Source organism: Sander vitreus, chromosome 23 (genome assembly GCF_031162955.1).
Source record: "Sander vitreus isolate 19-12246 chromosome 23, sanVit1, whole genome shotgun sequence".
NCBI classification, from domain to species: domain Eukaryota; kingdom Metazoa; phylum Chordata; class Actinopteri; order Perciformes; family Percidae; genus Sander; species Sander vitreus.
Genome location: NC_135877.1, coordinates 14,637,569 through 14,650,415, shown reverse-complemented (window position 1 = coordinate 14,650,415; position 12,847 = coordinate 14,637,569). Strand labels below are relative to the sequence as shown.

The 12,847-nt window shown below is 41.0% G+C and overlaps 1 protein-coding gene across 1 annotated transcript in view; it reads right to left on the bottom strand.

Annotated features, from left to right (window-relative positions):
- Window positions 1-6,703: 6,703 nt before the first annotated feature.
- The window catches only part of sema3aa (sema domain, immunoglobulin domain (Ig), short basic domain, secreted, (semaphorin) 3Aa), a 34,609-nt gene continuing 28,465 nt past the window's right edge, over window positions 6,704-12,847 (bottom strand). Inside the window, exons 15-17 of the mRNA XM_078242806.1 lie at window positions 11,147-11,214; window positions 10,901-11,049; window positions 6,704-9,635 (exon numbers count right to left, since the gene is read on the bottom strand). Of these exons, the coding sequence (XP_078098932.1) occupies window positions 8,904-9,635; window positions 10,901-11,049; window positions 11,147-11,214 (949 nt within the window). The 3' untranslated portion in view covers window positions 6,704-8,903. The remainder of the gene's footprint in view (window positions 9,636-10,900; window positions 11,050-11,146; window positions 11,215-12,847) is intronic.

The window sequence follows — 12,847 nt, the reverse complement described above, 5'->3', positions numbered from 1 at the left end:
TTTCTCCTGACCACAGACACAGAGGCTCCCTTCCTTTCCTCTCCTTTCTCAATCGTACTATCTACATGCTTGCGCACAGGCACACGGGTAGGCGTGCTTGGGTGCACCTGCTGCCAACACGCACACACTCACACAAACACAGGCTCTCACACACACAGACAGACATAAGAGGCCCCTCTAATCCTCTTTTCTACTGAGAGATAGGCCAATCACACACTGCTCTGCATTCTAAGATGTTTTCTTGTACACACAGTGCATGGAGTCCTGCTGTAGCTCTCTGATATAGTTGAGGGTCAGGTTAACTCACTGGCAATCAACTGAAAATAACAAAACAAACAACAGCACAACAGAAAATAGAAAACAAGCTCCCAAATCAATTATTCATCCCTTGCCAAACTACATTTTACCTGAAGAATACTTTCCCTCTCAGCAGCCACAAGCTGCACTAAGAAGCCCTAAACACAACCATCTGTTGAGGCCAGTAAACACAAACAAGGTAAGTGGTATATTATTTCTCTGCAGTATTTGAGAAATGGGCCGTATTTCTTTCTCATGGCATGTAGAGGCAGTTTCCTTCCACCTAAATTCTCTGTGAGTAATGTTCCTCTCCTCGCTCCCTGAAGACACACAAAGGCGTCTGATTCAGACACTCAACACAATGCCAGAGTTATACAAGTCCATTTTGTTTCGTACAAATACACAGCAGCACAAATACAAAGAGCAGAGTCAAGAAGACATATGTGTGCATTAAACTGATGGAAAAGCTTGAATTAATGTTTGGCTCTGAGATTTTATGACGTGAAGTGTGTAAAATATATCATCATGATGTGCTGAAAGCAACATCACACATTAGGTGCTTCAGTTGTCTTTCTGTTGCACATCACCTCATCTGCATCTCTTCGTCATGAGTGAGGTGGATTTAAAAAAGGTGCATGGGTTCACAAAGGGATTACCTCTAATTCTCCTGTCAGTCTAAATCACTGTGGGGAGGTCACTTTTATCTTTCAAGAGTAATGATTCTGATCATTTTTGGAGAGTGAAACAGATCTGAAATCAGCGTCTATAAGATTTATTCCAAGGAGGTTGTTATGTGCTTTGGTGAAGGGCATGGGAAGGAGACTCTAACTGGTAACAGCACTGTTAATAGGATTTACTGGTCACAGTCCCGAAGCCAATCTCCAAAGCCACTAGTCCAGTGGCAGGTTCATGTAACAGCAGCATGACCTCCTTGCCAAGGTAAAGTGCAGGGCTAACAGTGAGGTGAGCTGGGAAAACTATTGGTGAACAAATACATCTAGAATCAGAGTAATATATCTATAAAAAAGCCGCCTTAGGTAGCCACAGTGACTTCCCTGGTTTTAGCCATTTTCACTTGATGCTTGTTTGTGCCTGGCACTCTTTTTCTCACTGAGATAGTTTGACAGTTCTCTGATGTCTTGATGTTGAAAGTTTTAATTCCTGTGAGTATACCAGTCATTTGCTTTGTCTCTTCAGTGGAGGCTGCTGATGCTTATAATAAGGTTTTCTACTGTGTTTCTCTCACAAGTTGCAGACATTAAACACACCACAGGAGTTTACAACAGCAGAAAGACCTCATGTATTTGTGGATTATTACCTTAAAGGAATAGATGGACATTTTGGGAAATACAGTATGGTTATTTATTTTTTGCAAAGAGTCAGAACATCACAAACCGAGGTGTAAAAACAACACGTGGCTTTACAATTGGTTTTACAGGGAGTTATATGCTGGAATATTTCTTGGCAGGGAGTAGTCACTTCCTGGTATAAATGACCACAATATAAAGTGTTTTGTTCCCCAAAATAGGTTTTATTTATTCACTTTCCCTCTGTTTGTTTACTTGTTCTATTCAGGTCTTACATTATTGAAGTGCACAGAAAACAACCGTTGGCCAAGTTTTTAGCTCCCGGCCAAGAAATAGTCTGACACGTAACCCGTAAAAAACACAACTTGTCGTTTTTACATTTCAGTTTTTGTACATATTAAACAAACGACATGCAACATGATATTGAATGTTACTGGTGCTTATACCTTGGGACAGATTCAGACATGAGAGGCAGTATCAATCTTCTCATCTAACTTTCCCAAAATGTTGTATTATTCCTTTTAATTTTGAATCAACAAAAATATTCTTATATCATTCTTTAATCAAGCAATATAGTTCTTAAAGGTCCAATGTGTAGGAATTTCTCCCATCTAGCGTTGAGATCATATATCGCAATCAACTCTCTCGCACCACGCAGTTCAAAGTACATATTACAGCTACGGTAGCCTTCACGCTTTCAAAAAGCTGGTCTCTTGCTCTTTTTCTGAAGAAGAAGAAGAAGACTCCTGCTCCTGAAATTTGGATTTTGAATACGTGTGGTCCTCCATGTTTCCTTCTTCAAACTTGCCGGGGCCGGGAAGCTACGATACCCATTAGCAGCATTAGCAGCACATGTGAGTTTATCATGTGACAGCGAAAACGCGAAAGGCGGAGCAGTATGTCCTGCATGTCCCTTACCTGCTAATGTATTTCAAGATGGCGCATGAATGCGTCTACCCCAGTTCATGCGAATGCAAATGTAAAATTTCAAGCCAATATATACTACTTGGAATTGATGGTAATGGTAAATATTCATGAAAAAGGACAAGTTTGTGAACGGGCAACACAGATTTTGATAATGAACAACTAAACACATTACACACTGGACCTTTAAGAACAAGTCTGTTGCTCATCAAAAGATAATTGCTAGTGGCAATATGTAATTGATATCTAAACTAACTTATGTATGGTCTCAGTTTGCAGTTCATCAAACAGCACTTCAGATGCATTATCGTGCTATACCTCACATCTGACTCATACCTTACATTTATTATAATTTTTATAATTCTTTTTTTTTTCTTGGAGAAGTGTGGCATTTGAGATAAATCTTCAAAAGCATGGCTCACCAGTATAATGGATTGGCTCCTCCTCTCCTCATCACCCACTCTCACTCTGCATTCCACTTTCATTTTTCTGAGTGAGTTGACAGCAGCTGACATCTTAACTAATGCTGCTCTGGGGTCTAATGGGCTGATTCATCAGAAGTGGAAGCAGACATGGGAGTAGTCCTTCAGAGAGAGCTCATTTTAGAAAGAAAGGGATGAGAGATAATGTCAAAGTAATGTGGGTTTAAATGCCAATCAAGTCATAAACACCCCTGCATGCTCATGAATCTTTAACAACACACACTTGTTGTCAAGGTAGTGCGTCATAGCCGGGGACGTCATCACTTTGCAATGAGGGGGTAAATCCCTTGAGTTAAGCTAGACACAGATGAGTCACACTGATGGTAAATTAAAATGTGTGCACACAAATACACAAACACAACACATTATGAAGCTAACAAGGGTGTTACTTAAAATACTCTAAAGCCAACTGTTTTATACAGTTTAGGGAAGGGGGGTTCCAAATGCTGCCTCAGCTTTAATCTTTTGTTTTATTTCGGCTTGTGACATTACTAAGGTGACGTTTGGACCAGAAAGCTTTGGCAGGTCTTGATATTTTACCAAGTCCTTGAATGTAACCCTGCAGCCCAGTGTGAATCAGTATTCTCTCCAGAGACAGACAGGAATAGGTCATTGATCACCGGAATCAATCCCAAGGAATCAGTGAAAAGTGAGGTCAAAGTGGTTGGAGTCAGTTGTATATCTCTCCCTGCACAAGTGCCTGGCTGCGCTGCTGTGTAAGATGTCTGTGTTTATGACTCTCAACCTTGTAGCTTGGTGTTGAGAAGGCGGGGTCATAATATAAATCATGGCTTCTTAACAACAGACTGGAAAACAGCACCCCCTGAGGGCACTGTATATACAGTGAAACCCCAAGGAATATATGTGCAGAGAGAAAAAGCACGTGGTTACGTAATTAGTATTTGAAAATTAAAGGTAAACATGGCAGAGTAGCTTTTATTTTAAGGGACTGTATGGAAATTATTGGCGTGGGGAGAGGGGTTGAAGTGTATTTCTATTTTCTTTTTTTTTCTTTTTAAAGGAAGACCCTCCACAGCATTAATAGAATGATTGATAACTAACGATTATTTTCATTGTCAATATAATCTCCATTGACTCGGTTAATCCTTCAGTCTATAAGTATAAAAGAATATATTACGACATATTATGCTCACATACACTTTTCTAGACAATTTTGACCAATCCAGTGAAGGCAATCAGTGAGGAGGTAAGCACAGTTGCACCCTGAGAGCACAGTTGTGGCTCAGTGGGGTTTGGTCTTGATGGAAAATGTCATCAATCATCAAGGAGAGCTGCTCTGTATCAGATCCTTCCCCAGTTGCCATTGTTTTTGCGGCAGATGCCACTCACCTGCTGCATTCCTAATTACGGGATCACCTGAAGATTAGTGCAATGCACATGCAATGACAGTTCCTTGCAGTACAGTGCAGCACACCTACAAAGCCTACAGCTGTAAGCTCTCATGTATGTGTGAACACTGATTGTATAGTATGTGTCACCGCTTTTTACAGCAGTTTACACAGATAGACCGCAGGGGGAAAGGGTAAATGTAATATAGTTTTACAGATGCTTTAACATCAGCAAGGGCTGTCCGTTGCTGATGTTAAAGCATCTGTAAAACTATATTACATTTGAGATCAGCAAGCGCGTTCAAGGGAAACAAGAAGGTAAGAAGATGGAGTGATCAGAAACACAGAAAGATAAGCAGAATAGAAAGATAGAAATTCAGAGTAATTATAAAGAAAAAATATACAACTCTTCATACAGAATTAAGAAAAAAGAACTAGAGGAAGCTAAACAGTATAGTAAGGAACGTAAGGAAGGCACCTTTCAAAACCAGGGTTACAAGGTGCTGTACAGTGCAACACTAAATAAAAATAGTCAGTTAAAAACGGTATATTTGTAGACACACACACACACACACACACACACACACACACACACACACAGATAGTCGCCATGGTAACAGCAACAGCAAACTCATAACACATGTGGGGGGCAGTGAAAATGATTGCAGCCCTCTAATTACTTCAGCTGACATGCACGTACACGTACGTGCACACAGTTTCTGGGCATGGGTAACTGTTTCCGACTATAAATGGAAGACATTTCTATAATAATATTACAACATGCTTAGACGTTACAGCTTCCACTTAGACCTCAGTACAAGACTCTGATGGGCAGGCTGCACAGGCAGTTAGGTAACAGTGACCTCTGGTGGTTCTATATGAGAAAGACATTTTGACATGTTACAGTAGAAAGAAAAAAAAAAATCTGAAAAAAAAAACAGAGGTTTACATAACAACATTAATTATGCTGATATTCATTTAGCTGATTCAGCTTTAAGGTGGTATTGTGCATGCTGGCTCACTGTCACACAGGCATGGCTCACTGGGACACTCGATAGAACAGAGCCATCGTTAATTTATTAGTAACACCTGTGCTTTTCCTACAAAGTAAGGCTGAGTTCCAAATCATACTTTATCTTTTTACTTTTAGTATGTTCTGCAGCTGCCCTTACAAAATATGTACTGATGCATGCGGTAAACATACAATTGGCACATACTATTCTTCATAACATTACGCCTTGAATGTTGACTCTCTTGGCTCATATGCTGTGCAAAGGATTTGGGGTCAGAATAGCCAGAAAAGCATGCTGGCTTGCATACTGCAAAATCGGACCAGATGCAGTAGGACATCCTGGTATTTTTGGCATACTGCATTTGACATACTATGTATTGGGACATAGGGCTACAAATCTTTTTTTTTGGCACACTAAGTAGTATGGTAGTATCGGGTATTGGAACGCAGGGAAAATGTCTGTTGTGAAAAACTGTAAATTACCTTGTAAATTCATTGCAGGATAAATAAATCTTTTAAGCAGTAACAGCAGCTAAAAGCTCCAAGTGTAGGCTACTTAAACAGTTTGTTCCTAGTTAAGGTAGTTTTCTGTGATAGCTGTAAAAGGTTGGTTTAACTTACAAACAACATCAATAAGTCCTACTTACCGGTGCCCAGCGTTTGTGTTATCGATGTCTGAGATTCCTGACTTCAACTGACATCACAAGACAATTAAAGTAAATCCATTCTTGCAAAACTATCAAAAAGATATTTTAAAAAGCTTAACAAACGCTGAGATTTTCAGCTTTCCAGAATAGACAGTCTTCACAATGTCTCAGTTTCATCAAATATCCCAGTAATCCATGCCAGGGAGCCAACATGCACATGTAAGCTCAAATGACCCTCCAGTAAAATCAATTTATAGCGTTTGCATTAGCTTATGTTCTTACAAAGATTCATAACTGTTTTTTTTTCTTTCTTGCAGACCAATATATACAGATATATTATACTGTATAATAGGAATAATATAATAGGAAAAATTATGAAAAAATACTATTAGTATTTTTTCATAAGTTTTCCTATTATATATTTATGTTTCTTGACTTTTTTTTAAACTATGTTGTTATGCACCAATACACCAAAACAAATAGCTTGTTTGTGAAAACTACTTAAAAACCGGTTTCGGATTCTGAATGTGAAGCTGTGTTTTGTCACTGGACTAGGGTAAATAGTTACATCTGAAGCCCTGTGTGGTACCTTGGATAAAACAGAGTGCAGCTGAGGACACTGTGTGGTGTGTAGAAGGTTTTTGACTTAAATGAGAACAAGGGGACCATTTTTTTGTAACGGAGATGTTTATTTAGACAACTGAATGCATGCCAGAAAGAACTGTGTTACAGCAGCAGTAACTTTTAGCTCTCTCACCTTTCTAACTCAGAGAGAGAGAGACCAGAATCAGGGACACACCAAACTTTGGAGTTTTGGTAGAGAGCACTATCTGCTCTAATTTATTGCATTGTTGTACCATTGTTGAATCAAAGTTTAAGAAGCTTGGATCTACAGCTTTGGCCAGAGTATCATTAGTTGTTAATATCACTGTTTTGGTAAAAGGACAAAAGTAATTCACACTTTGCTTTAAGGGAACTTTACCTCTCACACAAAACACGTAGAGACGATAAAAAGATGCACTTACTGTAGGTAGCATTCACATGCAGTATAACGTGTCTTCTCCTTCAGACTAGATTTAACATTTTTCTCCACTATTTCTTACAGAGATTCACAGCTAATGTTTTTCAGTTTGGGGAATTATCTTACACATAATGGATACTGGATGAACGAAGACGTGGATGGATTTGGGGGAAAAAAAATAAAACGTAATGAAAGCATCTGTTATGAAAGTAAAAAGAGAAAGAATTGTGCTTATCGTCAGCGGGATCTCTGTCATAAATGTATTAATGACACAAACCCCTGTACTGGTGCTCCTAAACTTAAAGGAACACGCCGACTTATTTGGACTTTAGCTTATTCACCGTAACCCCCAGAGTTAGATAAGTCCATACATATCCTTCTCATCTCCGTGCTTGTTGGAAAGGTATGTATGGACTTATCTAACTCTGGGGGTTACGGTGAATAAGCCAAAGTCCCAATAAGTCGGCTTGTTCCTTTAAGTCATTTTCAACCCTTTTCTCCACAAAAAGGGATTCCTTGACACAATTTCAGCCAGTTGGTCCATCAAAGTTGCTGTTGCCATTGTTTCTCCAATATACTGATGAGCCAAAAATACCGTAATATCAAAAATAAATGCAACCCTTTCACAAAACAATGAGCAATAAATAATAATCAAGTGGTGTTCTTGTACTGTATATGTACTCTATATACACAGAGAGTTTAGTTTGTTGTATATATGTACACAAAACAACTGGCAGTCTATTTCAGACTGGGTTTTTAGCATAGCCTACAACTGGAATTCGTGCCCAGATTCTATAAATCCCAGAAAAAGCATCAACATTATAACTTACACAGAATCCTCAAGAGCAGAAGGGATAATGCACAATGAGACTACTATGTTGCTTGTAATTTTTGCCCCAAAAATAGAAGCACAGGTCTGGAAAGGAAATATAAAAGGAAATGTAACATTTATTTTAGGTAGGGTGTAAAAAAACAAAAAGAAAAAAAAAAAAGCCTTTAGAATTCCATAAAATAACTAGCTTATTAAAACATTGATTGACAACAACATGCACAATGCTTTCCCAGCCTCAGGTGGAGAAGGTTATGATGAAGCGTTTTCTTTGCACCATGGTATGACTTTGCAGTTTTTGCATGTAATAATGCTTCTATTTGTTTTTGAACAACATGAGGGCCACTGGTGCAACCTTGCCCTTTCCTCCTTTAAGAGTGCTGTTGTCTGTCTTCACTTGAAAGACTGGGTGGAAGGTTCTTTTCTCCTCAAACAGTTCTTCAAAATAAGAGTTTTTAATCCATTCCATGTACACTATATTGCAGTTCACATGCTCAGGTCAAAGAGGGCAGCAGATTGCAGTGGATGCATTCTTTCTGCTTCCACAAATGTCTGTGTATCTATTAATGTCTCCACAACTGTCCTCTCAGCATTTAAGTCCACCTGCTTACCAACAAACACCTCAATAAACATTTCTGTCCCAGTCCTATTTTAGTAGCTTATGTACAGGAGGTTGAAGTGTCTGCCAGGCAGTATCCCAGGCAACCAGCCATATCCTCACACATTTACAGTATGCATTCCAGTTTTACAGTCCTCTGTTCATCTTTGTCCTCTTCACAGGTTATGTGCATTTGTGTATGTGTCTTTGAATGAGAGCTTTATGGTGTTACACAAGTGCAGCTCATGTATTTCTACCTAAAAGTGTGCGCTGCTGTTTTGTATGGGTCTTTGTTCTGCTGTTGTTATGGCGAGGTCACTGAATGATACATTGGAAACACAATCTATAGAATGTGTTTGTGTTTTTATGTGTGGATGCATCGGTTTGTGCTTGTGTGTGTAGATCTGGCTGCATGTGTGCATCTCTGTGATTTTTCCTCAAACGCTACGTGGGGGTCTTTGAAGCTCATGGGTCCTCCTGTTGCGTCCCTTCTTATTTTCCTGCATCCGTCTCCATTTGGCTGCGGGCTGGCTGCTCGCCCGAGACCCCCCCGCGGCCTGAGAACCAGCCAGGCTGCCCTGCCCCTTCTGGACGTTCTGCGTCTTCTGAATGTTCTTAGGTGCCTGGCCAGTCAACGTACCCAGATTTGGTTGACCTTTCTGAGTAGTCTGGCTCCGTGCTGGCCCTTCCACTGTTGGAGCTCCAGGCTGGGGCCATGGCCTGCTCTGTGGTGGACTGGCTTGCTGCTTCTGAGCATTGGGAGCCAAAGCTTTAGGTCGTAATGCAGGGTTAGAACCACTGGTGCTCTCGGGTTTACCCTGACTGTTGCCATTGGGCGTCTTCACCCTCTTCTGTTTTCGTTCTTTCTTCCAAACTCGATCACAAAACTCCTCCACGCTGTTGAGGTCTGGGTGGTCTAAGAGAGACAGGAAGTCTCGATACCACAGCCTGTGCTTGGGAGAGTGACCTACCCCACCTCCCGCACTGGAAAGTCCAGGTAGGATATCACCCAGTCTCTGGGCGGGGATGACCTGGAGGTTGAGGCGCAGTAGGGGCTGGATAAAGCCGTGTTCGACAGCTTGGCAGTGGTAGATACCTGTGTCAGACTGAGCCAGACTGCGTATGAGCAGGCCCTGGTCTGTACGGAGCACCCTGTCATCTCGCTTGATCTGAAAAAAGACAGAAACAAAAGACAAAGAAATAAATAAAGAGCAAACTATTTCTGATGTCACAAAGTTATGCTCAAAACTTTAGGTAAGCACAGAGAAACCTTCCCCCTTCAGCAGATGAATGTGAAAACAGGCCTCTCTGGTCAAACTAGCATACATCATTCTGCACAGTGAGCCTCCACAAGTGAAGCAACAATACAGTCTCAGTACAAGACAAACAACGGTACTGTGTGAAAAATGCAACAACATCATTGATCTGAAAGGGACTATTGTGTTGAAGCAGTAAGGATCAACGGAGGGTGTAAAAAGAAACATTAGATAAGACATTTATAAAAAGATAAAATGATTGCGGCCAAGGTAGCTTTCCAGGGAAATAAAAATACTTATATCCTTATAATATTATAACCTGCTGGGCGGTGGTTTGCATGTGATAAACCTTAAAACTCATGGATCCGTTACTCAAACTGAACTTCCTGGATTGTAGTTCTGCGTCTCACAAGTACCTAAAACCACACGCCCTGAATGCCTGGTTCGACAAATACAGGCCCTGTAGAAAGTCAGGCAACAGTAATTGGTTACATCATGAGGTCAAAGGTCAATCTAAACATGCACAACCCTAGGTTACCGCCCTGTCTAGGTCACTGAGGTTAAAGGTAAAGGGGTCAGAGGTTATTACATGATAACACATAGAAGGAAAAGCGTAGCCTTTGGCAGAGACATGATGTTTAGTTTGCAGCTATTGAATTAGCGTGACATTGAGCTATAGTCCAAATTGAGGTGTAAGTAAAGAGTATTTGTATAGTAAACTTTATTTGTATAGCACCTTTCACAGATAAAAATCACAAAGTGCTTCACAATAAAATGTAATGCAATACAACAAATTAAAATACAAGACAATTTAAATACAAATAGAAAACATAACAAACATCCATAAAAAATAACCTTGACTAACTAAAAGCCTGCTTGAATAGCAGAGTCTTCAATTGCTTTTTAAAAGATTTGACAGAATTCACACATCGTAGAAATGATTGATCCCCTCTAGTTTTAAATTGAGTGCGGGGAACCACTAATAGCCTCTGACCTAATGACCTCAGACTACGGATGGGAGTATGAAGCTGTATCAAGTCGTTCGGAGGAACTTGAGGAACCTCGTGTAGGGAGGAACTTGACCGTGCAGGGCTCTAAATCAAGGTGTGTGGGTTTAACAATCATCCAACTGCCTTTTTTGAGAGGCAAATCAGAAACAACGTGAGAAACATACACACCTCGAGCTTGCGGTCGTCGTTGGGCTTCTGCAGCTGCCAGTAAATGAGCGCTCTCTGAGACTTGGGGCTGCACTCCAGGAACATACTGCTGTTCTCCACGCCATACACACTCCTGTCCTCCACGCTGCCTCCTAAGCCATCCGTGTCGTCTACTCAAAACCAAAACACACAGCAAAAGGGGGAATGAGAAGTGTGTGACAAAAAGGAGGGAGAGTGTAGGTGTTTGTGTTAAAGTCATCGAGGTACCATGATGCTGAAGATCTGAGCACTGGGAGAGAGGGTCTCCGTTTCTGATGTCCTGTCGCCTGGTTCGCCTGGGAAGAAAACACACTGAAAGTTATTGGCAGTAGTAGGTGTACATGTAATTTAAGCAACACATGTTCTACAAAATAGACCCGGCAATGCACTTCTCAGGTTCTGTTCTCTGTACTGTTTAATGTCAACCACTAGGGGGCAATGTTGCACAATACTATTCCACATTCAGCTTCACTTACATTTGAGGACTGGAGGAGGAGGTATTTATTGAACCTTTACTCCACTGTTAAATCGCATGAGTGAAAAAAACTAAACCCTGGCAGAATTGTAAGAAACATAACCGTGCCGAGCACTGAAACAGCGTGCTTCATTGCCTTCTGATGAGCCGTTATTATGAAACACAGCATTTCACCCTCGAAATGGTTGTAAAAGCAGCCCTACTGTTTGTCCTCTCGATATGAAAGTCCACTATATCATTCAGGTTGTTTTTTTTACTGCGATGGCGAGGCGTTTTCATAGCCTGGTTTCACTGACTAACTCAATGTGTTTCCCCTGTTCCTAGTTGTCATGGTCGAGTTTAAAATCTCTGACGGGTTGCCGTAAAAATCAAAAGCGGGGAGAGGTGGGTTAAGCCAAAGGTGAGACGCGGGTTGGAAAGAAAGAAAGAAATAGATAGAGGAAAAAAAGTTTAACCGTTAGATGTAAAAAAGAAACAGATGGAGCAAAATGGTCAGTGTGTGTATTCTGCACACAACAAATACTAACATCTTTACTTCTTTACTTCTGTGTGCCATACATATTTTGACATTTGTCTTTCTGTTTCTTTCTCACACATGTCCCTCCTCTGTAGGTTTCCTAGGCTAACATTCCTGTGTTTTTTGGCCGTCTGAGCACGTGCGGGGCCGGGTGTCTGGTTCTCATTCTGGGAGGGAAAATATTTGCAATGTAGAGGAGAGCAGAGAGGAGACGGTCCTGGCCTTAACCACGGGGTGTGCCACCTCCTCTGTAACCCGGCCAAGCTGGAGTATACCCACTGGCCTACTTCTGCTGGTGTGAGAAGTTATGGATGAATGAGATGCAGGGGTGTAGTGCTACGTGTGTGTGTGTGTGTGTGTGTGTGTGTGTGTGTGTGTGTGTGTGTGTGTGTGTGTGTGTGTGTGTGTGTGTGTGTGAGGGCTGTGGCAGTCAGCCTAATCCCGCTGGATACAGCAGAGGGTAATTTGAGGGTGTGTATGTTCATACCTCCTGGCTGGAGGGTGAAGTGGTCAGACAGCTCCTGTTGGTTATAATTTAGTGTTTGTGTGTGGTTGTGTAGAATAATATTCATGTGTGTCTTTTTATCACTGTGTGTGTGTGTGTGTGTGTGTGTGTGTGTGTGTGTGTGTGTGTGTGTGTGTGTGTGTGTGTACATCTTGACTGTAGGGCGACGGGATCACTACTCAGAACAACTGTTACTGGCAGAAGTTATAACCCAGAGTGCGGGATTGTACCTTTTGGAATGCATACTTGGCCTGTATTTAATGACTGTATTTTGTGCCTGTGTAATATTTTGACTCCAGATTACTTCCATGTTTAGATGTTTTGGCATGTACCGTGTAACCGTGTACTTTTTTTCTTTTTTGGATTCACAGCACTGGTGGAGGTCTGAGGTTACAGAAACGGGTTGTATATTGAGATGCCCTTGAGCAAAGC